Source organism: Trametes versicolor (genome assembly GCF_000271585.1).
Source record: "Trametes versicolor FP-101664 SS1 unplaced genomic scaffold TRAVEscaffold_13, whole genome shotgun sequence".
Classification (NCBI taxonomy): Eukaryota; Fungi; Basidiomycota; class Agaricomycetes; order Polyporales; family Polyporaceae; genus Trametes; species Trametes versicolor.
In genome coordinates this window covers 1,034,211-1,058,197 of record NW_007360333.1, presented here as the reverse complement: position 1 = coordinate 1,058,197, position 23,987 = coordinate 1,034,211, and the positions used below count along the sequence as shown (strand labels likewise).

The 23,987-nt window shown below is 58.2% G+C and overlaps 7 protein-coding genes across 7 annotated transcripts; 2 read left to right on the top strand and 5 right to left on the bottom strand.

Annotated features, from left to right (window-relative positions):
- Positions 1-396: 396 nt before the first annotated feature.
- Positions 397-1,274, bottom strand: TRAVEDRAFT_53251 (uncharacterized protein; the record flags this gene model as incomplete). Its single annotated transcript, XM_008046170.1, has 2 exons — positions 397-1,097; positions 1,148-1,274. 2 exons carry the CDS (start codon positions 1,272-1,274, stop codon positions 397-399), a joined length of 828 nt encoding a protein of 275 aa, XP_008044361.1.
- A 5,361-nt stretch (positions 1,275-6,635) lies between these two features.
- On the bottom strand, positions 6,636-7,546 carry TRAVEDRAFT_31878 (uncharacterized protein; the record flags this gene model as incomplete). The annotated part of the gene is made up of 3 exons (XM_008045854.1): positions 6,636-7,086; positions 7,166-7,229; positions 7,287-7,546. Coding segments are annotated over 2 exons (324 nt in total), but the record flags the coding sequence as incomplete, so codon positions are not given.
- Positions 7,547-8,845: 1,299 nt separating this feature from the next.
- Positions 8,846-12,063, bottom strand: TRAVEDRAFT_75095 (uncharacterized protein). The gene is made up of 11 exons (XM_008046169.1): positions 11,999-12,063; positions 11,783-11,947; positions 11,564-11,725; positions 11,428-11,506; positions 11,231-11,353; positions 10,960-11,168; positions 10,827-10,896; positions 10,006-10,244; positions 9,517-9,944; positions 9,130-9,462; positions 8,846-9,049 (listed from the first exon to the last, which is right to left on the bottom strand). The coding sequence occupies exons 1-9, from the start codon at positions 12,026-12,028 to the stop codon at positions 9,711-9,713; spliced, it is 1,311 nt and encodes a 436-aa protein (XP_008044360.1). The 5' UTR covers positions 12,029-12,063; the 3' UTR covers positions 8,846-9,049; positions 9,130-9,462; positions 9,517-9,710.
- Positions 12,064-12,820: 757 nt separating this feature from the next.
- On the bottom strand, positions 12,821-14,476 carry TRAVEDRAFT_53249 (uncharacterized protein; the record flags this gene model as incomplete). Its single annotated transcript, XM_008046168.1, has 8 exons — positions 12,821-12,891; positions 13,142-13,331; positions 13,391-13,599; positions 13,670-13,807; positions 13,868-13,946; positions 14,005-14,166; positions 14,229-14,393; positions 14,447-14,476. 8 exons carry the CDS (start codon positions 14,474-14,476, stop codon positions 12,821-12,823), a joined length of 1,044 nt encoding a protein of 347 aa, XP_008044359.1.
- A 652-nt stretch (positions 14,477-15,128) lies between these two features.
- On the bottom strand, positions 15,129-16,093 carry TRAVEDRAFT_174895 (uncharacterized protein). The gene is made up of 6 exons (XM_008046167.1): positions 15,936-16,093; positions 15,871-15,882; positions 15,501-15,817; positions 15,399-15,449; positions 15,293-15,346; positions 15,129-15,234 (listed from the first exon to the last, which is right to left on the bottom strand). Exons 1-6 carry the CDS (start codon positions 16,083-16,085, stop codon positions 15,174-15,176), a joined length of 645 nt encoding a protein of 214 aa, XP_008044358.1. The 5' UTR covers positions 16,086-16,093; the 3' UTR covers positions 15,129-15,173.
- A 1,871-nt stretch (positions 16,094-17,964) lies between these two features.
- TRAVEDRAFT_78296 (uncharacterized protein) lies at positions 17,965-18,344 on the top strand (the record flags this gene model as incomplete). Its single annotated transcript, XM_008046166.1, has 3 exons — positions 17,965-18,129; positions 18,189-18,205; positions 18,266-18,344. Coding segments are annotated over 3 exons (261 nt in total), but the record flags the coding sequence as incomplete, so codon positions are not given.
- Positions 18,345-18,914: 570 nt separating this feature from the next.
- On the top strand, positions 18,915-23,725 carry TRAVEDRAFT_61131 (AAA-domain-containing protein; the record flags this gene model as incomplete). Its single annotated transcript, XM_008046165.1, has 20 exons — positions 18,915-19,010; positions 19,066-19,281; positions 19,337-19,420; positions 19,492-19,606; positions 19,668-20,280; positions 20,335-20,409; positions 20,457-20,572; positions 20,630-20,728; positions 20,782-20,933; positions 20,986-21,399; positions 21,472-21,580; positions 21,637-21,733; positions 21,870-22,005; positions 22,095-22,177; positions 22,234-22,338; positions 22,421-22,514; positions 22,591-22,884; positions 22,996-23,085; positions 23,151-23,242; positions 23,296-23,725. The coding sequence occupies 20 exons, from the start codon at positions 18,915-18,917 to the stop codon at positions 23,381-23,383; spliced, it is 3,168 nt and encodes a 1,055-aa protein (XP_008044356.1). The 3' UTR covers positions 23,384-23,725.
- Between the last annotated feature and the right edge of the window lie 262 nt (positions 23,726-23,987).

The following is a 23,987-nucleotide window of genomic DNA, read 5'->3' as shown; positions in this document are numbered from 1 at the left end:
CGTCCCTGCTCGAGTGTCGGCGATACGGTTGCTAGACGTCTACGCCCAACCCAATCACGCCCGCAGTCCGCCAGGGGACATGCCCGTTTCTCCACGCTCCGCTCGCAGCGCAGGGCACGCATATTTCCAAGCTCGATATCCGGCACAGATGCCAAATTGATAGGGAGCGGAGCAAGGACGTTCGCGTTGATCTAACGAAATGTGCCAGATTAGGAAAGCAGTGCCATTCAGAGCGCCCAACGCCTCTGCGCGGCTCGAGCGCTCCTCGAGTCCCCTCTCGACGTCCACCACCACCGTTGAGCTCCCGTCATCACGTCGTGTCCTCTGCTCGAGCTCGAAGACTGTTAACTAGTAGATTGTAATGTAACAAAACAACGCTGAGATCAATGTGCCACCCTACGTCGACTCGGACACCTCGTGGATGGAGAGCCGCCCGCCAAACTCGGTCAACAACTCGAACTCCGTGATAGGGTCATCCACAGGCCAGTCCTCCAGCCGCGCCCTCTTCGCCGCCCTCCCGTCACCACCGCCGCTCACCCCGTCCAGCCCAGGGATCACGTACCGCATGCTCGTGATGCCCCGCATCGGCAGCTTCTTGCGCACTTGGAGCGAGGTGTCCGATGCCCTCGCGCGCCGCTTGCATGTGTCCACCCTCTGGCTCCGCTTGCGCTTCCCGCCTGGCTGCGTGGTGGTGAGTTTGATGCCGAAGAAGCGGAGGTCGCTAGGGTGCCATGTGTATGACACAACGAACATGGTGTTTGCCGCAGCCTTCAAGTTCGCGCGGCGCGCCGCCTCCTTCCGCTCCTGCTCAAGCTGGAACAGGTTCGGGTGGACGCTGGTGTGGTCGCGTGCAGCGGCCAAGGCGTCCTCGCGCGTTGCGCGCTCGATGCGCAGCTTGTGCTTGTGGCCGTCCGGGAGGTTCCAGCGCCGGCGGAGCTCGAGGAGTGGGCCGACGCCACCGCGGATCTCGCTGAGGGGCTTGAACGGTATGTCCTCTGGCCACCCCAGGATCTTGCAGCGCTCTCTGATCACGGTCTCGCTGGCATAGGGCTTCGCGGCGTAGTGCATCTGCGCATCCTTGTTGCCAGACACCTCGCCTGTACATGGTGAGCCTCTCGTGCACGACGTATGATGGACCATTACTCACGAAGTTTCCCGACCAGGAAGCCCGAGATCTCGTGTCGGAGTCGTGCACGATGAGTCGGCGGGCGAAGATCGTCCTCGTGCAGCGTCGGAGTAGCGTCGATGAAGATGGGGTTGTAATGCGTCGACATGGGGAGCGACGGTGAGTGTGGGGCGAGATGTGCGAAGGAGAAGGCTGACGTCTCGCAAATAGTTCTTATAAAAGAGCGGAATCGGCGGAAACGGGCGGGCGCACGGCGGTTGCTCGATCTCGGGTAGGATTGGCTTGTTAGGCCGCGCCTCCTGCTCCTCCGTGGGAGAGAGTTCGCTACGTACGGCATGTCACAACGGTCGTCCGCAGCCGTTACGCCCAGATCGTGCGGGCGGATTCTGCCCCAGGCACAACTTGTGTAGGCGAGTTTGCAACTGAATCCTCCAAGTCGATCTGCTGACTGAATTAGCAGAGCTCACGGGGATAGGTGCGGGCTCCATACGGCAGCGCAAGTAGGATACTTCGTGGTCGTTCCGTGCGATTGAGCAAGGCGATTGCCTGCTGTCCCCAGCTGTGGCCTACGGCTCCAGAATTGACCTTTTTGTGTGTTGGACATTCGCGTACCCTCTAGACGGTTCTAGATGATATCGAGTCCGAAGGGGATACCTCGTCCACGCCCATATCCCAAGCCTGGTGCACACACGGGTGGACTTCGAGTCAGCGTCGCGCAGGACTCGCGAACCCGCCCATTCTCGTAATAGCCTCGTGCGGCAGTTCTGAACTTGCACCAGCCACGCTCGTGATACACCATCCGGAACCATGGCCCCGGAAATCAAAAGACTGCCGGCAGGTACGCCATTGCACGTTTGATCTCATGTCTTAGCCTCTCCGCTAATTGCTGTTCTATTCACCCTGTCACAGCCCGCGGCTTCCCAAACTCTCCGCACACCGGGATCTCGCCTCTCAATGTGCGCCGTCACTCGCAATTCATATGGCTAGGAGAGATTTCAAGCCAGATGTCCGATACCGCTTCGGCGACTTGATACGCATGAACTGCATAGGAAGCAGGGCAACGTACGACATCGGTGCGTATCCCCGCTGTGATTCTAAGGCAGGTATCGCATGTTGATCGTCCACGATGCTTAGCTGCGCTTGCACGTCCAATTGGTCTCTGCGGAGTGGCCCAGAGCGATGGTATGGCCTTGGTAAGGTGGTCCAAGCCCTGCTGCCGCTGCTGCTCGTACAAGCTGATTTCTGCAGATCAGAATTTACGGAGACCTGTAGTCCACGTGTCCGCGTCCGCGCTCGCGTACGCCGGCCTGTCTGGTGCACGCGACCCGCCGCGAAGCCTGCGCGTTACGCCTTACCGACTCCGTTCAACTCGCTTTGAGTATGCAAGCACACTCGCCAGCCTTTCCCCGAGGTCCACTGGAGATACGACGCGCACGTAAGGAATCCAATTGCCTATCTCTGCGGTGAGTTGTGTACTCGCATATGGCAGACGTACTGGAGGACTGGAAGGGTTAAAATAATATGCCAGGGATGCTGCACGTGGAAACGTCGAATCCACCGACTGTCGCCCACGGGTAGGCTCCCGCCTCATCGATCTTCTTTCCCAGGACTGACACTTGTTTCTGTAGCAACAATGCCGGCCAAATATCCAATGTGTATGCCACGCAGGAAATTCGTGCGCCAAGCTTCTCTGGACTCGTATACAACGGACCTAGCTCGTAGGGGCTGCGCCCGCGTTGCGACGCATGTGCCATGGCGTCCAAGGTCTGGATGCCTAAGACGAATCTCGATACAGTGTCGTGGGATACACGCCCAGCCCTAGCAGGAGGTGTGTTTCCATGTCTTCTCGTCGGTTGCATGAGCCTATCGCTAACAGTACTTGCAGGGTCGTGGGAGTGATTCGTAGGTACGTTCGTAAGCATCGAGACGACGTACAGATATGCTAACTTTCCTATGTGCTTGTCTGCAGTACTCGAGGCCTACAATACATAATCTCAGCTCGGGCGACCTCTCGGGAGCATGCAGGAGAGCGACGAGTACACTGCGATCTAGGACGCTCGATTATGGCCGGCTGAAGCGGCCGGGGGCGCAGCCTCAGGTGAGTTCTCAAGCTGCCTCCCGTTTCCAAGAGCAGCGCTTGATTTCTGTCGCAGAGCTCATTTGCGACGGTGGGAAAATATGCGATCCCGCGACGCCGCCGAGCGGTCATTATCCACGTCTGCTTTGGTGTTCTGGCGACTGTTTACGAAAGGTATTCCTCCGCGATCCTACGTGTTCTGTGCACGTCTCAGTGATTGGTCCATGGTTTGCAGATGTTTGCGCCTTGTATGGTTCAGTGAGCATGGGTTTCGAATTGAGCCAGCGTTGTTTGAGCTCAGGACGTTCTCTGTCAATGGACCACACCAAGCCGTCGGGCAGCACACTCGCTCGAGGCTCTAGAGCGTGCAATCAGCCTGTATCTCACGAACAGTGGGGCAGCGGGATCGGCCTCAAGCAAGGGTATGATCTTTTCTCTATAGAAGGTATGCCGTTAACCCTCCCAGACGTTCGGTAGCGAATTGACTGTGTATTTTGCAGCCACGTGGTCGGTCTCCTCGGGGGCAGGTACAAGCGGCGGGGCTGATACATGGTCTTGGACGACCCGGAGGTATGTGCGCGTCCCTGCACTTTCGCTAATCTTCAGTGTTGCCAGAAGCCTGTAGCTCCCAGAATATACGGATCCACTCGGCATCTCCACGATGTGATGCGCTCGGTGCCCGCGGCCTTTTCCTCCTGGTAGCTATCTGTGTATTCGGCCTCAAAACGACTTGCTGACGCACTCCCTTCGAGTACCGTCATTGCCGTGGATCAATGGCAATGTTGGACGCTTGCACGTACGGGCCAGGACAGCTGCAGCTTACGCACACAGATACGAGCCTCAACACAGCGCTGTGTACAGATCTGAATAATATTTACGAGGGATGCTGTGCGTTGAGTGGCCGGTTTCCAAAGGAATCGACGAAGCGGTATCCACAGGTTCGTTTACTAATTGATTGAGCCTCCTAGTTCATACTGATCTCCACGCCTAGTTCTACTGTCTGCCGCGACAGCTCTGGCTGAATATCCAATGCACGCGCGCCGTCGCAGGGAAGCCTTGCTTCCCGGCAATCAAAATCCCCAATCACGGAATTACGCACGCTTTACGGTGTGCCGGTGCATGTTGTCTTAGGGCGCGCCCGCGAATCCTCTTCCGGTGCGGTGAGTCTATTTCTCTATCGTGATTTCTGCTCCATATAGACGTCGTCCTCTTGAAAGTCTTTGTGGATCGACTACGAGCCCTCGTGCAAAAGCCCGCCGTGCGGCGGTTCCATGGCACCTTCTCGTAACCCATGTAGCCTACGCTCCCCGCGGAGTCTGCACATCAAGCGCGAATCTCGATACGGTGGCGTAGGAAACCCGTCTGGTCTTGGCAGGAGGTATGATCTAGAGTTTGTCTTCGCATCTCGATAACTAAACGAGCCTCGCATCTACGCTTGCAGGGTCCGAGCGAGTACCATCGCGTACAGCCCTTTGCATCAGCCTTCGCGTGCGATAACGAGCAGCCCAGAACCCAAACGAGGGAGTCAGTTCTCGTTAACTGATCGCCTTCCATCCCCTCGTGGGTGAGTTTGTACACATTACAATAGCTTCGGGACTTTTAAACTGATTTTCCTGTGCGATAGTCTACCGGGAGCCGAGGTGCGCACTGTACAATAGTAGTTTGTTCTGTGCGAGTCCCTCGTCTACAGGAATGGCACGAGTACGAGCCCACCATGGTCCGGGAGGCTGGGCTATTGTCTGCCGAAGCAGCGGAGAATGCCGCCCACCAGTGAGTTCTAAACCCCTCTGCAAGTTTCAAGAATAGGCCCTGATCGCCGTGATGTATCTGGTCGCAGTGACGGCAGAAAAATCCAAATACGCACGGTGGCCTCGAGAAGTCGTACTTTGCGTCTTCTTCGGCGTCTTGGAGACCGTCTAGGACGGTCGTTTGTGTACGTTGAGAGGCAATCTGCGCATGAGATCATCGTTCACACTTGGCAGCCGCTTACGGTCAGGCCTGCTCGAACCACGAACCGGTGTGTCTTTCAATATGCTCTCTGTGGGCAGACCAAGCCACTCAGTAAAGCAGCGCTCCCGCCAGACTCAAACCCTGGGCTACTGGGAATCCAATCCACCTTGACACATACCGTATACCGTGTGCCACAGCGAGCAGTGCCACGGTCTGGACGTCATGATGCGAGATCGGCATCTAGTCTGTGTAACAGGTACGCCGTCACTGCTTACCAGCTCGTCGGAAGCGAACTGAATGTGTCCAGCAGGGCCACAGGCGTTCTCCGCGATGACGACAGGCACAAGCGAGCTCGATAGACGGTCAGGGATGAGCCTGGGTGCTTTCTGAGGTATGTACACGACCCACTGTCCCCTCCGCGAATTGATTGCGTCGCCAGATGCCTGCGTATCCCAGGATACACAAATCGAATTGGCGCGTCCACAATGTGATCAATATTTGTTCTGTGCACACGGCGCCGCCACGGCGTCGTAGAAACTTGTATCGCGAACGGGCCGATTGTGCGCCCGGCTTCGAAACGAGCAGAGACATCATCTCTCGTCCAACACGACCACCTTTGTGGATCGACATCGGGCACTTCCACACCGGACGCAAGGCTTCTGTATCTCACGCGCGCAAACGAAGACTCTGCATTGTGCACGGTGCCGCGGTCTGGACGTCATGACGCGAGGACGGCGCGCTGTCTCGGTAGAAGGTACGGCACCATGCGTGCAGCTCGCCGCAAGCGATATTGATGTGCATCGTCCAGGGTCACGGTCGTCCCCAACGACGGCGAGCGATGCAAGCGAGCCCAGTCTACGATATTTTGGGGACCCAGTGTGCATTCGGAGGGATGCCCAAACTGTTTCACTGATTTTCTGCGCCGCCAGAAGCCTGCATCGGCCGGAATGCACGGAATTCCCGGCTGCTCACGTTCGTAACGGCCAAGGGTGCTCCGAGTCGCAAACGTCGTTGGACACAGACGACGGCAGCATGGCCAACTCGCCATCCGTTCATGGTCGGGATGGGTCACATTCGAACATTTACGACGTGTATTTCGACTCTCCATGTACATTACAAAATTCTCTCGCGAGATACAATATTTGCCCTCGAACGTCCGTCGAGGGTTGCTTGCTTGAACCGACACACCCAGTGCCCACGCCATGCATCAAACCAGGCAGCACACGCCTCCGCAAGGGGCCGCCCCGCCTCGTACGCGGCGCGCAACCATCAACGCGCGCCCAGGGACGCAGCGGGTGCATCCCCTTGCAACGTACTACCCTTCTCGCCTCCGCCGAAACACGTCCGCGTGCGTCGGTGCCCGCCGTCTCGGGCTCGGTCTCAGTCTCTCGACGCGAGATCTGCGCGTCCCGCACGCATGGGGGAGGGCCCGTCCGTCCTGCGGCCGAAGACGTGCGCTTCGAGGGGAGGGTGGGGGTGTATTGTGTGTTGGAGATACAGAATGTGCAGGGGGCGTGCACGTACACGACACCCGGGCCAGAGTTCGAGGGCCTCCCACCATCTCGGGAGACAGACTCGGATGCATGCGCGTCGCGTGCGGTGGGATTGACTTGGAGACGGTAGCGGCGGGGTGTGCGGAAGCCTACGACGCGAAACGTCCGCACGAGACGGCGCAGGTGATGTCTGCGCCCCGTTACTCGACGATTTGCCGGAGCAGAGTCGGCGTGAGGGCACGACAGTCTACATCGCGCTTGCCGGTGCACGCGAAGGCTGTGGGCGGCGCACTCCCGCTCCACCCCTGGGCGTAGCTTGCTCTGGCCTTGGCGAGTCTGTGCCTCAAGCGGCAGAGGGGACGTGAATGCCCCTTCCTGCCCGAGCAGCGCGCTATTACAAACCCCAGCCCGTCGGTTTCTGGCACCAGCCGCTCTGGAGTTGAGCCCGCCGGTGGTCCGAGTCGCCGTGCGCACCACCCCGTGAACTAGACATTGTGCTCGCCGGAGGCGCGTCCTCACTCCGTCCTTGGACGTGTTTCCCTCTGTTCTCGAAGTTTTGCAGGAGGTGGAACCGGAGCATCTGCTGCGAGCACGAGCCAGTCAGTTATTGACCTCTACCGATAGAGACTCGGGCACTCACCCCCCGCTCGACCGCCCTCCACTCTCGCCCGCGCCGCAGCACGCCAACGACGCGCATCGCGCAGGCCAGGCCCAGGCGCGCAACCACAGCGCCGCCCCACCCCAACAACTCGGGACCGGAGCCCTGGGCGCGAAGACGGCATCGGCGACGCGGCGCGGGTGCGCTGTGTCTGCCCTCGCGTCTTCACGGTGCGGGGAAGGCCTGGGGGTGCGAGACTCGGAGGCGAGGGCGCAGACGCGCAGACGGACACACGGACACATGCCGGCGGAGGCGGAGATGCGGTGGGTGCCGCTGCCGCTTGCCGAGGGCGCGTCGTGCGCGGCGCCGGGGGGTGGGTCTATATAAGACTGCGTGAGTGTTGTGTGGGACACCCAGCTCTCCCCTCTCTCCGTTTCTGCTCACCGTCGTCGTCTCGGCGCTGGCACTGTTTCGCCGTCGTCGCCGTCTTCACGTGGTGCACTGTGGGCCTGGCTTGTCTGGCCCATGCAGGTATGGTCCTTCTTCGAGCTCGTCGAGGTAGCTGCTTACTGTGAGTAGCTCGAATTCACAGATACGGCGGGCCGGACGACGGCTGCAGATGCCAGCAGACTCGCCCGTCTGAGTTGTGTCCAACTCCAGCCACACATGCCCGTTGGCGAAGAGTGCTCTCGACGAGCACGAGACACGGTACGTAGCCGTTCGTTGCGAGTCACGGAGACATGTCAAACTGAGCTGACGTCGGGTGTTCAGGCGAGGCACTGCTCTGGACGAGTATGCGCAAGGTGGACGGGTGGGCTGTAGGGATGTAGCGCTTTCGTGTCATGTACGATAGCGTAGTAGTGTAGAGGAGGGGGACGTACTATATATGAGTTGATGGTGACCCAGAGCAGTGTCGTACAGGGGTGTTCGCGATCCGGGCGCAGCAGAGCAGTCGTCGCGAGATGTGGCCAACATAAAGGACCTTGGGTGTAGCAGGATGTCTACCTAGTCGAGAGGCAGAATTCGTGTCGGAGGGCTTCGGCGCGGGCTCGCATCAGTCTGAGAAATCTTGAGAGGCCTAGAACGTGTACCGGGTGATGAGAATGTGCCGCCGACTTGCTGGAGAAGGTGCCGGGTTTGTCGCTGGCGCCAGAGATGCGTGCTCGCATGCTGTACCATCGACGAGATATCGGTGTTACAGAGCACTCGAGTGGAAACGAGGGATGCACGTCGTGCGTGTGAGGATCGGCGGGCGAAGGCGGAGGCATTTGAGGCACTTGACAGCTGCCAGATTGTCGAATAGTGAGAGTGCGGCGAGAGAGCTGCAAGGCGCAGGCAGTCGTCGACAAGCAGCGCGCAGGCGGGGAGACGAGAGCGAGTGAACACCAGAGGTGGATGGAGAGCTGGGACGCGCGAACGAGAGCTGCGAGAGAGCGCGCGACAAGGAAGGCAGCGCGAGCGAGACTAGGGCAAGCGTCGTTGCGGCAGTCGTACTGGCACCTTGGGTGATAATCGTCACCTATCATCAAGATTGCGACCATAAGATCCTTTCGAAGGTACCCGTACCCGAGGCCAGGTCGTTGCGGACACTGTCCTGTCGTCGCACGTCGCACATCGTCGTTGCCTGCAAGCCGCGCCGGAGATACGCCCGTCAACCGCGAGCGAGGGGACAGCAGAGCGCAGACAGGGACGCCCCAGCTGTGTGCTCGTGCCTGGACCGGTACCGGGGCGTGCAGGCGTGCGTGCCGCTCCGACATGCCCAGAGGGGGGTAGTGGTGGGGGCAGTACGAGCGAAGGGTGTGGGGCTGTACGAGCGAGGGGGTGTGGGGTGAGTGCGTCTGGGCGGGCCGCCGTTGGAGCACGAACACGCGGACGGGCCACTCACCTGCAGATCGCGTGCGAGGATTCGGAGGGGCGATGTCTGGATTTCGGGTCTACTAGTAGGCTGCGAGGACCTGGGGCATCTTACGGGCGGAGGCGGCAGCGTGTTGTGTGGAACGGTGCCCGCCCCGCCGGGCTCCAGGAAGCTTTTATGAGCAGAGTGCACCCTTGGCAAAGAGCGTCTCCCCGCCGCCGGTGTGCACGTCGACGAGCTGCAGTGCGAGTGCACGCAGCAAGCGGCGTACGGGGCGGCGGTTCCGGACGAGCCGTTCGACGGTGCACAGTCCACTGGCAGTTTGAGACACACAGCAGAAGTGGTCTGTCATGGTGCAAAAACCTGGGTGTATGCGTCAGCGACCGAACAATATCGATGAGGGAGTGTATCACCGACCGGTCTCAGGGTGACTCTACACGGTATACTAGAGCGAGAGTCGTCTGTCAGAGCATAGTGCTGTCTAAGATGGCTGTATGCGTCCGGGATCTCCTGGAGGACACGACGAGCACAGTCTGGCGCACCTCCGCGTCCCCGCAACACGATACATATTGCACCAAACAAGCACCACAAGCCCACAAAAGCGCCGTCTATCACTGCACAGCCCGGAACCGCGGGCCAAACATAGTGTACACCCCGGGCGCATTCGCGGAGGACGGCCAGAGCTGGAACCCGCGGGGCATGTTGACGGGCCGCCGGGCGCGCGTGTCGAAGAAGTCGAGGCAGAACTGGCGGTACATCTCCATGCCGCCGTCCCACATGCGGATGGCGAGGTGCGAGTGCGGGACGTCGACCGTGTAGACGCCGTCGCCCACGCGCGGCTTCATCTGCAACCTCGGTGTGAGTACTCGTGCTCTTCGGACGGCGAGGGACGGGGCGGGGACGCACGCCGATGAGGTGGACGCCAGGACCGGCTGGGCCGAGGAGCTGCTCGGCGGACCTGTTCCAGTTGTGGAGGGTCTGCTGGCGCGTGCGGTCGTCGGTGGCACCCAGGAAGGTGAGGAGGTCGTGGATGTCCTCCTGCGGCATGGGCGTCCAGCCGGGGACGGCCGCCGCCAGGTACTCGTCCGCCTTCCATACAAGGCGCTCCTCGGCTGCGGCGGGCGGCTGGGGGGCGGCATGGACGTCTGCTAGCGCGGCTTCAATCTCGGCAAGTCTTGTGGACCGCTGCTGGGCACATTCATGGGCTGGTGGAGGAGGCATCTTGGGTGGGCCGAATAGAAAGAAATAGGGGTGGCGTCCAACTTGTGGGCTCAAGCGCTTATCGGTGATAACCCCAGTCTAAGGTTACAATGACTCTTACCCAACGGTACAAAACGCTGCTCATCGGAACCGTATATATGGCACATTCCCGTGCTCTCAAATGGTCCCGCCGAGCCTTCCTGCTAGTATGCGGCGTACGCACTCCAAGAACTGTGGCGCCCCCTCCCGCAACCGCACCCCCAGTGCTCGCACGTCCTCCATCTTCCGCCGCACGTCCTCCTCCATCTTCCACCGCACGTCAAGCGCGGTCGCGCGGTCGACAATGTAGCATTACGCGCTCGTGCTGCACGGCATTCATGTCATCACGCCAGGCAACTTCGTGTGGCTGAGCGTCACGACACCTTCGCTACGGTCATCCGTGTGCGAAACAAAGACGTTGACGGCAATGGCCGGAGACCCCACGCGCCCTCGATTACTGAACTCTATGGGCCTTGAAATCGCCGAACCGTCGAGGTCCGTGCTCTCCAATACCTCGCTGAGGCCGATGCGAGCGATGATCAGCGTGAACGAGATACCCTACAAAAGGGTTGTTCTGTCAGTAGGAGCGGCCGGTACGGACTAGGCAGTGCGCATACGCACGATCAGCGGCGGGAGGATGGCGTTGGTGACGAACACCAGGTTGGAGTTCGCCAGAAATGTGACGAGGTTGAAGATCACTGCGATGGTGTAGACGGCCTGAGAATGCATGATGGCCTTCGTCACTCGCCAGGCGGCAGTGTCGTACACGTCCTGGGGGAGATATCTCCTGGTCCTTCTTTCGTGCCAATATAGACGGCCAAGCAAGAGGACTATAAGAGCGGTACTGCGCCGTGAGAAGTGCACCGGTGGACCGCTGGATGATTCGACTCACGTGTGGTCCCGAGGTTCGTCAGGATAGTCATCAGGAAGTACGCAATCAAGGGCGAACGGGCTCCCGGGATGTATACGACGTCCGAGTAGGTCGTCGGGGCGTCTTGCAGCAATGCTGTGCCGACTAAAGCAGTGGTCACTTTACAAAGTAAACACTCAGCGGACGATCGCACGGAGCGGGCTAAGCAGAGCACTCACCCACGTCACCAGCGAGAAGGAGGCTGGACAGGACGAGAGCGACGCCCGAGCGATCCCACACCACAAAAACGCGATACGCCTTTTTGAAACCAACCAATCAGAATAGGGGTCTGTTACATAACAAAAAGGCGTTCACCATGAACGCGTCGCCGAGGAGTGTCAGGAAGGCGAAAATGGCAGCGGAGACGGACAAAGACACGTTGCTCGCCGGACGGTCGAGATATGCCAGGGGCCCGCCGGGCGTCGCGCTGTGGTCGACGTACGCTTCGACGAGCAGATGGATGTCAAGGGCAAGGTACTGCAACATGTAATCACTCAGAGTGTGGCCAAACCATGTCGAGGATGACAAGCTCACCGTGCCCACGCAGAGAAACATAATGGTGACAATTGCGGTCAACCAGAGTGTTGCTGTTCTCGAGCGCCGCCCGCGGTGTTGCCGGCGCACCAAGATCCATACCGAGGTAGGATACAGCACACAAAACGCCCCGAAGAACAGGACCTCTGCGATGACCGAAAGAAGCTACCAACGCGGTCAGATATACTGCAATAGATACCAATACAATCTACTTACCTCAATCCTCAGCAACGCAAGGTTTGCCATCACGAGTGCGAGGGGAGCATGAGTCGAGGACGGCTCAAGATATAGGCCTCCGTCTCGGACAAGCGTGAGAGGGCGCCATCCATATGTTGAACATGGGGAGGAGCACTGTACAGCAAACCGGCCCAGAAAGTATCGAAGGGCCGCGGTCCGAGGGCGGAGCCGGGGTGAGATCGGACAGAGGAGGGCCCCATCCGTACTCCTATCAAGGTGGGAAATGCAGGTATCAGTGGATGCAGATGCGGGCCCACGATATCGGTGTTCGCGAACCAGACGAACCTCGTCCCTGCCATATCCATCGGCCGGCGGTTCTCCAGAGCGAGATCATATCTTGACGTAGAGAAGCGCCATCAGCTTCTCCTCCTTCGTTCTCTTCTGAACAGCGCAACAATCGAGCCGGCGCTGCTGGGGGATATCTAGTTAGAGTACTGGCAATATTTCGACGATGTCACGTCCCCGATGAATACTAGGGAGTCCTGTCCATTATCGAAGAGAGTCTGGTCGAGCGACGAGGCGAGGACGTTGACTCAACAGACAAAGGACAAGCGAGAGGTAGCGTTACCGAGAGTGCTACGCGCTCAGCGCTCACTGCCAAGCTTTGGCAGATGCAAGTACTGGTGTACTGTACGTGGCGATGCAAGCGCTCATATATCATACATCACCTGTCGCAAGCACTCGCCTTGACCCCACTTGAATCATGAAGAAATTCGAATAAGTACAGGGAATAGAACGGTAGAGCTTGGACATCAGACTAACGCACCCGCTGGGCTGCAGACTTACATGCTCTCTTACCGTTTAAGCACCCTGACTGCCGCTATAAGTGAGCCTTGCGATCTCGATCATGCATGCGCCGTGCTGCGTGACAGCTGCATTCTGAGAAATCAGTATTTCAGCTCCTTGAGCCTCGCGCCTTCGTATGGTGATCCTACATATACTTGGGAGAGGAAGGTATATACATGTCGGAAACTGAAACCAAAGGTTAAGCATTCTGAACCTTCGTTGGCGTCCACAATCCCGGTGTGCAGATGAGACGGAAGTCGGATAGAAATCAAATACAGTACACACCTAGGCTACACGAATCGGACGGTCAGGCCATCGCGGCGGGCGACTTCGTACGGCCCACGGCAACATCTTCGCTGCGATCATCCGATCGCGAGATGAAGACATTGACGGTGCTATCATGAGACAGCGCGTGGCCTGGAATGTTGAACTCCATGGGTCTTGAAACCACGGATTCTGCGTGACTGGTGTTTCCCACAACCTCGCTGAGGCCGATGCGTGTGATTATCAGTGTAAACGAGATGCCCTACAGACGGGAGTAGGCCTGTCAGCAGAGGCCACTATGCACGAAATGTGTATACGCACAATGAGCGGAGGGAGGATGGAGTTGGTGACGAGTACCAGGTCGGAGTTGGCCAAATACGTGACAAGGTTAATGATCACCCCGATAGAGTAGACAGCTTGGGACTGCGCAATGGTCTTCATCACCCGCCAGGGCACGGTATCGTAGACATCCTGGGATAGAGTACGTCTGGTCCGTCTGTCGTGCCAATAGAGACGACCGAGCAACAGGACTACACAGAGGGTATCGAAACCCAGTAAGTCGTGAGTATGATGAATAGCCTCTACTTGGGTAGCACTCACATGTCGTGCCGAAGTTGGTCAGAAGAGTCATTAAGAAATACGCAATCAAGGGCGCACGGGCTCCGGGAATGTATATAACATCTGAGGCGGTTGTCTGGCCGCCTTGCAGCAGTGCTCGACCAAACACAGCTGTAGTTACTGCATGAAGTGGGCATTTAGTGGACGGCGAGGGGCGAAGTATCACTACAGAGCACTCACCTATATCACCGATAAGAAAGAGGCCAGGTAGGATGAGAGAGATTGGCCTGCCGCCCCAAACCACAAACACCCGGTACGCCTTATGAAGACCACCTGGTCAGTCTGCTGAGATGGATAAGAGATAGTGAGAGAATCACCATAAACCCGTCTCCAAGGAGGGTCAGAAAAGCGAAAATGACAGCGGAAACGTACAGGGCCGGATTGTTCCCGGGATTGTTGAAATATGCCGTTGGCCCGCCAGGCGTCGTGCTGTGGTCGACGAATGCCAAAAGGAGCATACGGATGTCAATGGCGAGATCCTGGACAACGTAAATACTCAAATGCTGGTATCTTTTTCCGCGCTTGAGGAAGAGAAGCATACCGCGCCCGCGCACAAGAACATAGTTGTGACAATCGCGGATAGCCAGAGGACCGGGGAACGTGAGTACCGTCCGCGGTGTTTTCGATGCACCAAGATCCATATCGCGGCGGGATACAGGATGCAGAAGGCCCCAAATAACAGGACCTCCACGAGGACAGCCAAGAGCTTGTCCATGTCATTAGAATTGCCATGCACCGATATGAAGAGACTTCACTTACCTCGAACCAGAGTAAGGAGGGGCTTTGCATCATGCGTGTGCGGTCGGAGGCTCAAGCGTCGAGGTTGGAGAGAATATAATCCTTTATATCGGACGAGTGGGAGGATGCATGATGGACGGCGTTGACCATGGGGATATCCGGTGAGCGGCAAAGAAGCTGGTGGTTCGACAAGCCTATAGCAAAACGCCGCGGTCCAACGTTGTATCTTAAGTTAAAGTTCGGGGAGGAGACCCTTTCCTGAGATACAGAGAGGAGATTGCCCACGACGGTTGCAGCGTCAAATCGATCGGCTGCAGACGTTTGAGCGGGAACCAATCGACCCATACTGACGATTTGACAAGCAGGCCCATTGACCTTTTTGCGCGACGCGCGAATATAACTCGCAAGCAGCATGCCAGCCTTCATCAAATTCTGTCTGCCATACAAGATCAACACACGTAGAGTGATAAAGGAGATATCGAAATACCCATCTAGCAGCATACCACCCCATCGCTGCCGCAGATAGAAGAACCGATGTACGGCAGCGCGGTAGTCGTATAGCCTCATTCTTGACGAACCTGATTATGCCCATTCCGTGCAAGACAATGGCGCTAGCGGACTGAGCACCATTGTCTTCTCGAGGGTGTACAACGTTCCAAGTGGACGCACGCTGGCGCGGCGTACATGAGCGCCTGAAGCTCGTCGGAACTAGAAGCAAGAGTATGTATCCGTGAAAAGTCGTAATAAGTTACACCTTGTATCGTCTGCCAGTCTTCGTGAAGAACGTCTGCAGCACATACACCTGCAGACTGCGGCGCGCGACACGTCATCAGCGCGTGCTTCCACAGGTACAAGAGCGGCACTTACACAGCCATCCCAATCACGGCCAAGCTCTCTAGCACCGTGTACCAGAACATTTGGCTGTGAACGAAACATGATGCGGCTGAACGGGTCAAGGGGAGGAAGGGCGTACTTCTTGGTGGCCTTGACAATGTCGAACCCGCGGTTCTCGCGCGTGTGGAAGCTACCACTGGTAAGCACGAGACCGACACACCCGAGTCGCGCGCGCACTCACTATTTCTGCGTACGCTTAATGTTGATGAGCATGCCATTAAGGCGGAATATGCTCTCCTCCAGCGCGCTCGTATGGTCTGCGATTTGACCGGGTTTCGCGGGAGGGTCGCGACGGGGTTCGGACTCGACCATGATGTCGAAGTCGACGAGCTTCTCGGTGAGCGTGGACATGTCGTTCTCAAAGCAGAAGGAGTATTCGCCAGGGGTGTTGGCCGTGAAGACATAGTCGCCTTGCCTCTCGCGCTTGCCGTCAAGGATGACCTTCTCGCTCGGATCTTTCACCTCGAAGTCGATGTCAAACGAGCCACCGGATTGAACCTATTTGGCGCGCCTTTAGCAAGGGAAGAGCTTCCAGTGCAACAAATACGCACAGCGTAGTAGAACTGGATGCGAGCATTAGCAGAGGCGTACTGAGTAGACGAACGCAAGAACGCACCCCAATCTTCTCTCCCGCCTTGTCCGCATCCGCGTAGAAGCACACCCGCTCATTCGCACCAATTGCGGTCGTCAGTGCCGCCGCATGTGTCCGTACCGCGAGCTGGAGGAAGCAAAGGAGCGAGAGAAATAGGGAGAACGCGACAGCCATGGCCAGCGATGAGCGTGTCAGAAGTGAAAGGGTATAGCGCGCGCTTACATAATCTCACTCTGCCTATTTCTGGGTGGCGGTGTCCGCCAAACAACGCGCAAACACCGCGTCCTCCCCAACCCCCACCATCCCCCGCAAAACGCTCTTCGCGGACACCCCCCGCGCCCACACGCTCTCAAAAACACCCTGCGCGGCACAGAAAACGGGGCTACTCACACCGAAGAAGCATACACGATGTTGCGCTCAACTTACTCGTACGCGCTGTCCCACTCGAGCGCCGACCTCCTCCAGAAAAACCCCCCTGCGGACAGCTTTTACATGCCAAACTTGTCGAGCGATATTTTTCTCTACACCCCGAGCCTTTCCTCACATCCTTCGCAAGATTCTACCGCTCAGTCTTCGAGCTCTTTTGACGCGCTCTCCTACATCTGCAGCCCTGCCGACCGCTCTGCCTCTGCGACGACCTTTTCCCCAGCAGCCTTGCCTTCCTCGGCCTCCTCTCAGTCCCCTACGTTCGTTGAAGCGTATCTTTCTGGTCGCGAAGAAAAACCCATCACGCGGCTGTCGCCGAGCACGCCGTTCCAGCGGCTCTTCGATTCTTCACCGGGCGGATACTGGCAGGCAGACGAACTGTCTGTTTCTCCAATCTCGCGACACTCCATGTTCGACGCCACGCTCGGCTCCGAACGTGATGCCGAAGGCGAGGACGACGGCGAAGATCTCCCGCCGTCCGGCAAGATTGAGTCCCTACTCGCCTACCAGAAACTGCAAGACATTCCGGACAGCCCTCAAGCCGCAGATCGCGCTTCTTCGCCTTCCTCGCTGTCAACTCTATCTTCTCGTTCAACTTCTCCGTTTGTCGCGCTTTCTAGTCTTGCTCTGCCTTCTTCCCAGACGTCGTTCGGAAGAGCAACTCCGTTCTCTCCTCGCAAACCTGGCACGCTGTCTTTTCTGGGGTCTCCGCTGAAAATCTGCTCGCCATCTCCACCCTCTCCCTCATGTTCCCCGTATCTCCGTCGATCTACGAGACTGCAGCCTGCCAAACGTGCGGGCGGACGTTCTCTCGCTACTGACATCCTGAACCAGCTCGGCCGACCTCAGGGTGATGCAACTCGTAATGCTCGCACATCCTTGAAGCTGTCTAGTTCTCCTGTACTCTACTCTGACGACGAAAACTATGATCCTGCCACTGGGCCTCGCCGCGCCACTCGTAAGCGTGTCCGCCAATCTCACCAGACCTCCCCGGCGATCCGCAACAAGAGGCAACGCGTCGCAGAATCATCGCCTGCTGCTCCAGCGACGCGTGCCAGCAGCCCAGCGGCGTCCTTGGACGATGATGGGCCGGCGTATCCGAACCGCACTTTCCCGCTTTCTTTGCCCATCAACGAGAACTTCCTGCTGTTCTATAGGCGATTCCCAGTCAGCTCGGTGATCGCTGCCGAAGTTGCAACGTACGCTTTCCCTCAGCCGTCGTCCTCTTCGCATTGACGTGTCTTGTGTTCTTGTAGCGCTCACAACATCACCGCTCCCAAAGCGGCAGATGGACTTCCTAACCCGCCGCGTGATGCGTTCGACTTGTACACCCCGAGGTTCGTCAAGGGAAGAGGCACTACCAAGGTACGTTCCGCAGTAGTAACTGCGCGTGAGCTCCCGACGATGGTTTTCAGGTTGGACTTTGCCCGATCTGCCATGAACGGGTTGACCGGGGTGGAGAAGGCAAGAAGCTGTGGTTGTCCATGAAGTTCTCGGCGTTCAAGTGAGCCCTCTCTTTCCCAAGCGATTTTAATGTTGAGGCTCACATTGCTGTAGCTATCATATGCAGTATGCGCATGGTAATGACGCCCTCATCAGGGTCACTGCGAGGTTCTGACTTGTCGCAGGTATCTCTCCTGCCACCGGTCGGCCATTCTCTCCTCCGCTCGCTTTCCGCACGACGGCCCGACAGAACCCGGGGAAGCTCGAGAAGACTGAGCTGATGGAAGGCAAGTGCCACAAGTGCAAGAAGTGGGTTGCTGTGGAGGGCATCAAGGATGTTCCGACTAAGGTATGTCTCGCATACATCCTGCGCGACCTCTATTGCTCATGACGTCACCCGCTGCATAGGTTCGAGAGATATTTTGGTGAGTGTGTTGGATGCAGAATGAGTCGCGCGGTGTAACATTCGACGCCGGTCCGCATAGGTGGAAGCACGCGGCGACCTGTCACCAAGGCTCGACCATCGAAGGCGAATGCGACGTCTTCGTCGAGGATGAGGTCTTCGAGGTAGTGGCCAGCTTGGAGGACGCCGAAGGCGAAATGGATGAAGATGAGTGAGAAGACTCAGGATCACTCGGACGTAATGCTGCCCGTGAACGGGTCGGAGAAGATGTTCTCGGCGGACGATGTACAGTTGTCGGGCTTCTGTCAGTTGTATCAGTATCGATGTTTGTCCCAGTTCGCTATGTTGTACCAATGCTGTCATGTATCATGTTCCCCAATAAGTGTCTTCATATGTCTCCGCGCGCACTGTCCTAGAGCCCGACTCAACTCCAGTAATTAATTAGTTGAATTGAATGTCATGAAGCGCAGGATTTCCAGTCAAACACTACACCTTCCAGATCGGGATATGACACGATCGTGCAATCGGCGATCCGCATCTGAGATGGTAATGCGGGGTGACACTCGTGAAATCCGACTCAAGTCGGAGCACTCAGCTCGCATTCCGGTAACACTCATGCCAGCGCTGTCGTAGCACTACGAATTCGCGACATTATCTCCTTGCCATCTTGACTACTTTCCTCGACCTGCTTTGCTCTAGGATACCATAGTCTCAGCGTCATCTAGCCAACCATGCCGCGCCGCTGTCGCATCCACTTCGTCTCGCTACGCTCATCCCTCGTGAACCTCCCAATATCGCTCTATGGGCCGCTCGTCGAGCGTGGAATTGTATGTTTACGGAGCTTTTGTGCCATGCGCTCCAGCTTACGCGACAGGTATGCAGAGGCCTCAATCCCTCGCGGTACATTTGACCCTCGTCTCCGGCTCTGGTGCGCCGAAGAGTGCCCTAAAGCGCGAGTTATATGTCGGCTGGACGGGCATGGCGTCCGCGTCCTCGCTCGCGCACTTCAACTCCGGGGAGGCGGGGGACCGTGGGCTGGAGACGGTGGAGATAGACCCGCAGTATGCGGAGGGGCTGGGATTAGCTCTCGGAGATGTGGTGCGTGCTCTCGTTTAGTCTGCCTTCCTACTTGCTATATGCGTGCCTATACCAGGTCGAGATTGGACTGTTGCATGACCTCGGCTACGCCAAGTCCGTCGCCACCGAGCCCGCGACCTCAGACGACTGGGAGATCCTGGTGAGTGGGCCTAACACGCCGCGAACGCGCTCTTGCGCGTGCGGGGATGTGGTTTAACACTGGCTACATAGGAACTGCACGCGTCCCACGTGGAATCTACTCTTCTCTCTCAAGTGCGTGTTGCAGTAGTGGGGCAGGAGATCGACGTCTGGGTCTTGGGGCGTACCAGGGTGCGACTAAACGTCGGTGCGTGCCCCCTCTACCTCCGCTTCTTAGAGTTGGCTGACGAGCAATATACGTTGTACAGTGTCGCTGGAGCCATCTGCCGGAAAGGCGCTACTGCTGACGGCGAGCACCGAAGTGAGCATTGCGCCGAAAGTGCGCAGCAAGACGAAGGGCGCGAAGGCAGGCTCCGACGCAAAGGCCGCACAGAAGGCCGCCCCACTTGCGAACGGCGTGAACGGCGACCATGCACCTTCTCCGGAGAAAAAGAGTGTCTCTGGTCTGTCTAGAACGCTACGCCTCCTCCCTAAACGCATGCTGGTCGGCGCACCACAAGCCCATAGTGTATCCGACGGCCCTGAAACACCCATCGCATACGTGTCATACACCACGTTAGCAGGTTTGCGGCCCACACAGCCCCCTTCATCACAGCTGCATGCTTGGCGAGCTAGCATACGACGCATACCTCCTCCAGCAAACCCTGCCAGGGAGTCGGAGCCTGCATCGGCCCCAAGCCAACGGGCCCCGCGTGTGCTTATACCTAATGGCGAGGCAGGATCATCGAAGGCTTCCGCGGCTGCGAGCACTCCCCCTCGAAATGAGGTTGTGGTGGTGTGGTCCCCGGATGTGTATGTCCCCGACGGGCATGTTTCGCTCCAGGCAGGGTGTGATAATGCAGAAGATTGGGACCTGATTAGGTGGGTTGTATCGCGATGTGCACGAGAGATACTAGCCTACTGACGAGCTTACAGAATAAGCTTCGTGAGGGAAGAGAGCAGTCGCGCTTTGCCGCCGTACCAGGCACCAACGCTGCCATCCCCAGTCCAGTACGTAGCACCTCCAGTCATGGGAGACGACAACTTATTGTGAACAGATCTACCGCAAGTTCAGCATACGGACTAGCTGGCGTAGACGAGTTGTTCTCAAAATGCACGCAGTACTGCCTGACATCATACGCCAACCACGCTTTCAGCACACGCGTACGGGGAGGTGTGTATGCGCATTCGTTCTAGAAGTACCTGGTTTGACGGCGTCTCCCGATTGCAGTTCCCGGGCTGCTAGTGACAGGGCGAAGCGGGGCTGGCAAGACAGCTTTGTTGCACGCGGTATCAAATGCCATGGAAGACGACCCACGGACGCTCTGCTGTATGGCTCCTTCATGATCTCGCTTCTTCGCCCGCTTGACAAGTACTCTTCAGTTACTCTTTACGTCGACCTGAGCCGCTTCTCGGGCTCTCCAGTAGCGAAAGTCCGCACGCACATGAAGTACTGGATGGAGAAGGCGGCATGGCGCAAACCCTCCCTCCTCATCCTCGATAACATCGACAAACTCATGGGCACCGAGCTTGAGGTACGTGCCTCGCCTTCAACGCATCCTGCTCCCTCAACTTCACATCGCACAGCACGCGGACTCCTTCCACACCAGGCACATCACTGAGCTTTTCCTGGCTCTATTTGGCTCCTCTTCACGATCGGCTGCTCCCAACGCCAGCGGGGTCGTCCTTCTCGCCGCCGCAGAGTCGCAGGCGGCTCTCCATCCTTTGCTGAACTCGTCGCATATATTCAAGGAGGTTGTACATCTCAAGCCTCCATCGAAAGACGCTCGGAAGGAGGTCTTGGCCCACATTGTAGATGAACATATGAGCTCGTCCGATATCATCCAAGACCCCGCCGCGCCTCTAAACTATACCGCGCTCGCCACGCAGACGGAAGGGTACTCCGTCACAGACCTCAAGGACCTTGTCGCACGGGCAGTCCATCGAGCGGCCATCCGCTCGTCACAGCTTGACAGCAGCAATGCTGACGAGGCCCAGCAGGTGCCTTTCCTTCCGCTTGTTTTCCCAATCTGCCCGAACGGTCTGCTAACTACTTGACTATATGCGCGGCAGACGACGCTCACACCAACAGACTTCGCCGCGGCACAGGTCGACTTTGTGCCGCACTCTTTGCGTGACGTAAAGTTGCAGAAGTCCGAAGTCGTGTGGGCAGACATCGGAGGTGGGTGCTTTAGCGGCGTCGGGCGGTCTGCGTGTACTTGATACTTCCGTTCATAGGCCTGCAGGACACGAAGCGTGTCCTGCGCGAGACGCTCGAGTGGCCGACGAAGTACGGGCCCATCTTCGCGCAGTCTCCATTACGGCTTCGTTCCGGGTGCGTAATTCCGCTTTACCCATCCTTCTCTTGCTTCTTCCAGCTTCTCTTACCCGTTCTCCCCACCACTCTCCGCGCTTCTTCTCTCGTACTCCCTCTCCACCATTGGCTGATGCTCGCCGTTGCGCCCGGATAGGTTGCTGTTGTACGGCTACCCTGGGTGCGGAAAGACGCTGCTCGCGTCCGCAGTCGCGAAGGAGTGCGGCCTGAACTTTATTAGCATCAAAGGTCCCGAGCTACTCAACAAGTACATCGGCGCGAGCGAGAAGTCGGTGCGTGCTCTGTGCATATGTCATGCGATCACACGTTAACCGACGGGCGTACGGTGCGGTGCGGCGTGGGTGTGCGTCTGTGGATTTAGGTGCGCGACCTGTTCGAGCGGGCAAGCGCCGCGAAGCCCTGCGTGCTCTTCTTCGACGAGTTCGACTCCATCGCTCCCAAGAGGTAATCTAGCTCGCGCCTCCACTCACCGCCCGTTCTCATGCCTGCCGCGCCCGCAGAGGACACGACAGCACAGGCGTGACAGACCGCGTGGTCAACCAGATGCTCACACAGATGGACGGCGCCGAGGGCCTGGACGGCGTGTACGTGCTCGCCGCGACGAGGTCAGTCCCACGTCCAGCTGTGCCGTGCGCGTCCGAGCCTAAATGCTGAATCTGGATGGACGAATCGCGCGCGCGCGATTAGCCGTCCGGACCTCATTGACTCGGCCCTCCTCCGGCCCGGCCGTCTGGACAAGTCCCTGCTGTGCGACATGCCCTCGCTCGAGGACCGCATAGAGGTGCGTGCTGTGCGTTGCGCTGACTTCTGCCCGTCGCACGCCCCACCCAAACTCCTATATTGACTGTCAATCACAGATCCTGGACGCGCTCCGCCGGAAAGTGGCGATCGCGCCGTCAGTGGACCTCGCCGAGCTCGCGCACGAGACGGAGGGATTCTCGGGCGCGGACCTGCAGGCGCTCGTGTACAACGCGCACCTCGAGGTCATTCACGACACGATCTCCGCGTTCCCGTCTTCGGAAGGGTCGACGACTGCGGGTACCGCATCGGGTGCGGAGGGTACCGAGCCAGTCAAGTACACGGTCCTTGGCGGACAGTCCGGCGACCGCCGCGTCCTGTCGCGCGCGGAGGAGTCGGCGTTCCAGCGGCGGGTGTGTATTCATTCCATCTGTTTTCCTGCGTGTGGCGAGTGACTAACACGAATTTGTATTTTCCCCCTCCCATGACATCCCGCGCTGCTTCGCGGGCTCTGGAACGCTCAGCTGCAGCGCATAATGACTGGCGCATCAATGGACAAGGACAGGGGGCGGGCGGGCCCGTCCTCGACCGCGAGTGCGCCCAAACCCAAGGCGGTAAGTGCGGAGCGCTCTGGACCCGGTCAATCTGGCAGCCACTGACGCTGCGCCACTGCGTGCAGAGACACGAGATCGGTGGGGAACACCTACGGCGCGTGCTGGGGGTCACACGGCCGTCTGTGCCTGCTGAGGAGCGCGAGCGGTTGCGCAGGATGTGAGTGTTGTCGTTCTATTTGCTGCAAGAGGGTGCTAAAGCTGGCGGGTCAGATACAGCGCGTTCGTTGCGGACAGAAGCGGAGAGATGCCTGTTCCGCCTGAAGTGGGAGGCATCGGTAATAGGGCGTCGCTTGCGTAACCCATGTTGTCCTGTGGTGCTCTTCAAGAAGCAACACTGGACGTATGTATTGGACAGAGGAAGCTCTCGGGATGCCTGCCCACATACGGCTTCTATCGGTCTATCCCAGCGGAGGGATATCTTCCTCCACAAACCCTGGTTAGGCCTGTCTGCATGCTTATCTGGATTTTGGGGTTCTGTATGTCGATACTCACGCCGTTGGATGTTCCGTGATCGTCGCCAGCCTGGGCGTGCGGACTCATTTCGGACATTGACAAGTCGCGGACAGTGCCGGAGAGCCTGTAGATGGAATATGGTCTTTATCCCCTTGATGTTCGACGGATCCTGCGCCGTGGCTGGCAATGCTCAACATGTTGTAGCTTGAGCATATTCACATGAGAGCCAGAGGCGGTTAAGTGCGCCAAGAGCCGCGTTACCCCGCAAATGCGGGGGAAAGAGTTCTTAAGCGCCCATTGGGTCTCGGCCCGTGGGCGCTTGTGAGCTCATCGGCTAGAGTCGGGAAGCGGTTGGTGCGGTTCGCCAAACACAGGCGGCGAATGCAAAATCGCTCTCGCAGGTTTCCTTTGCCCGATCACCTTGGCACTCCCCCTCCCCTCTCCCCTCC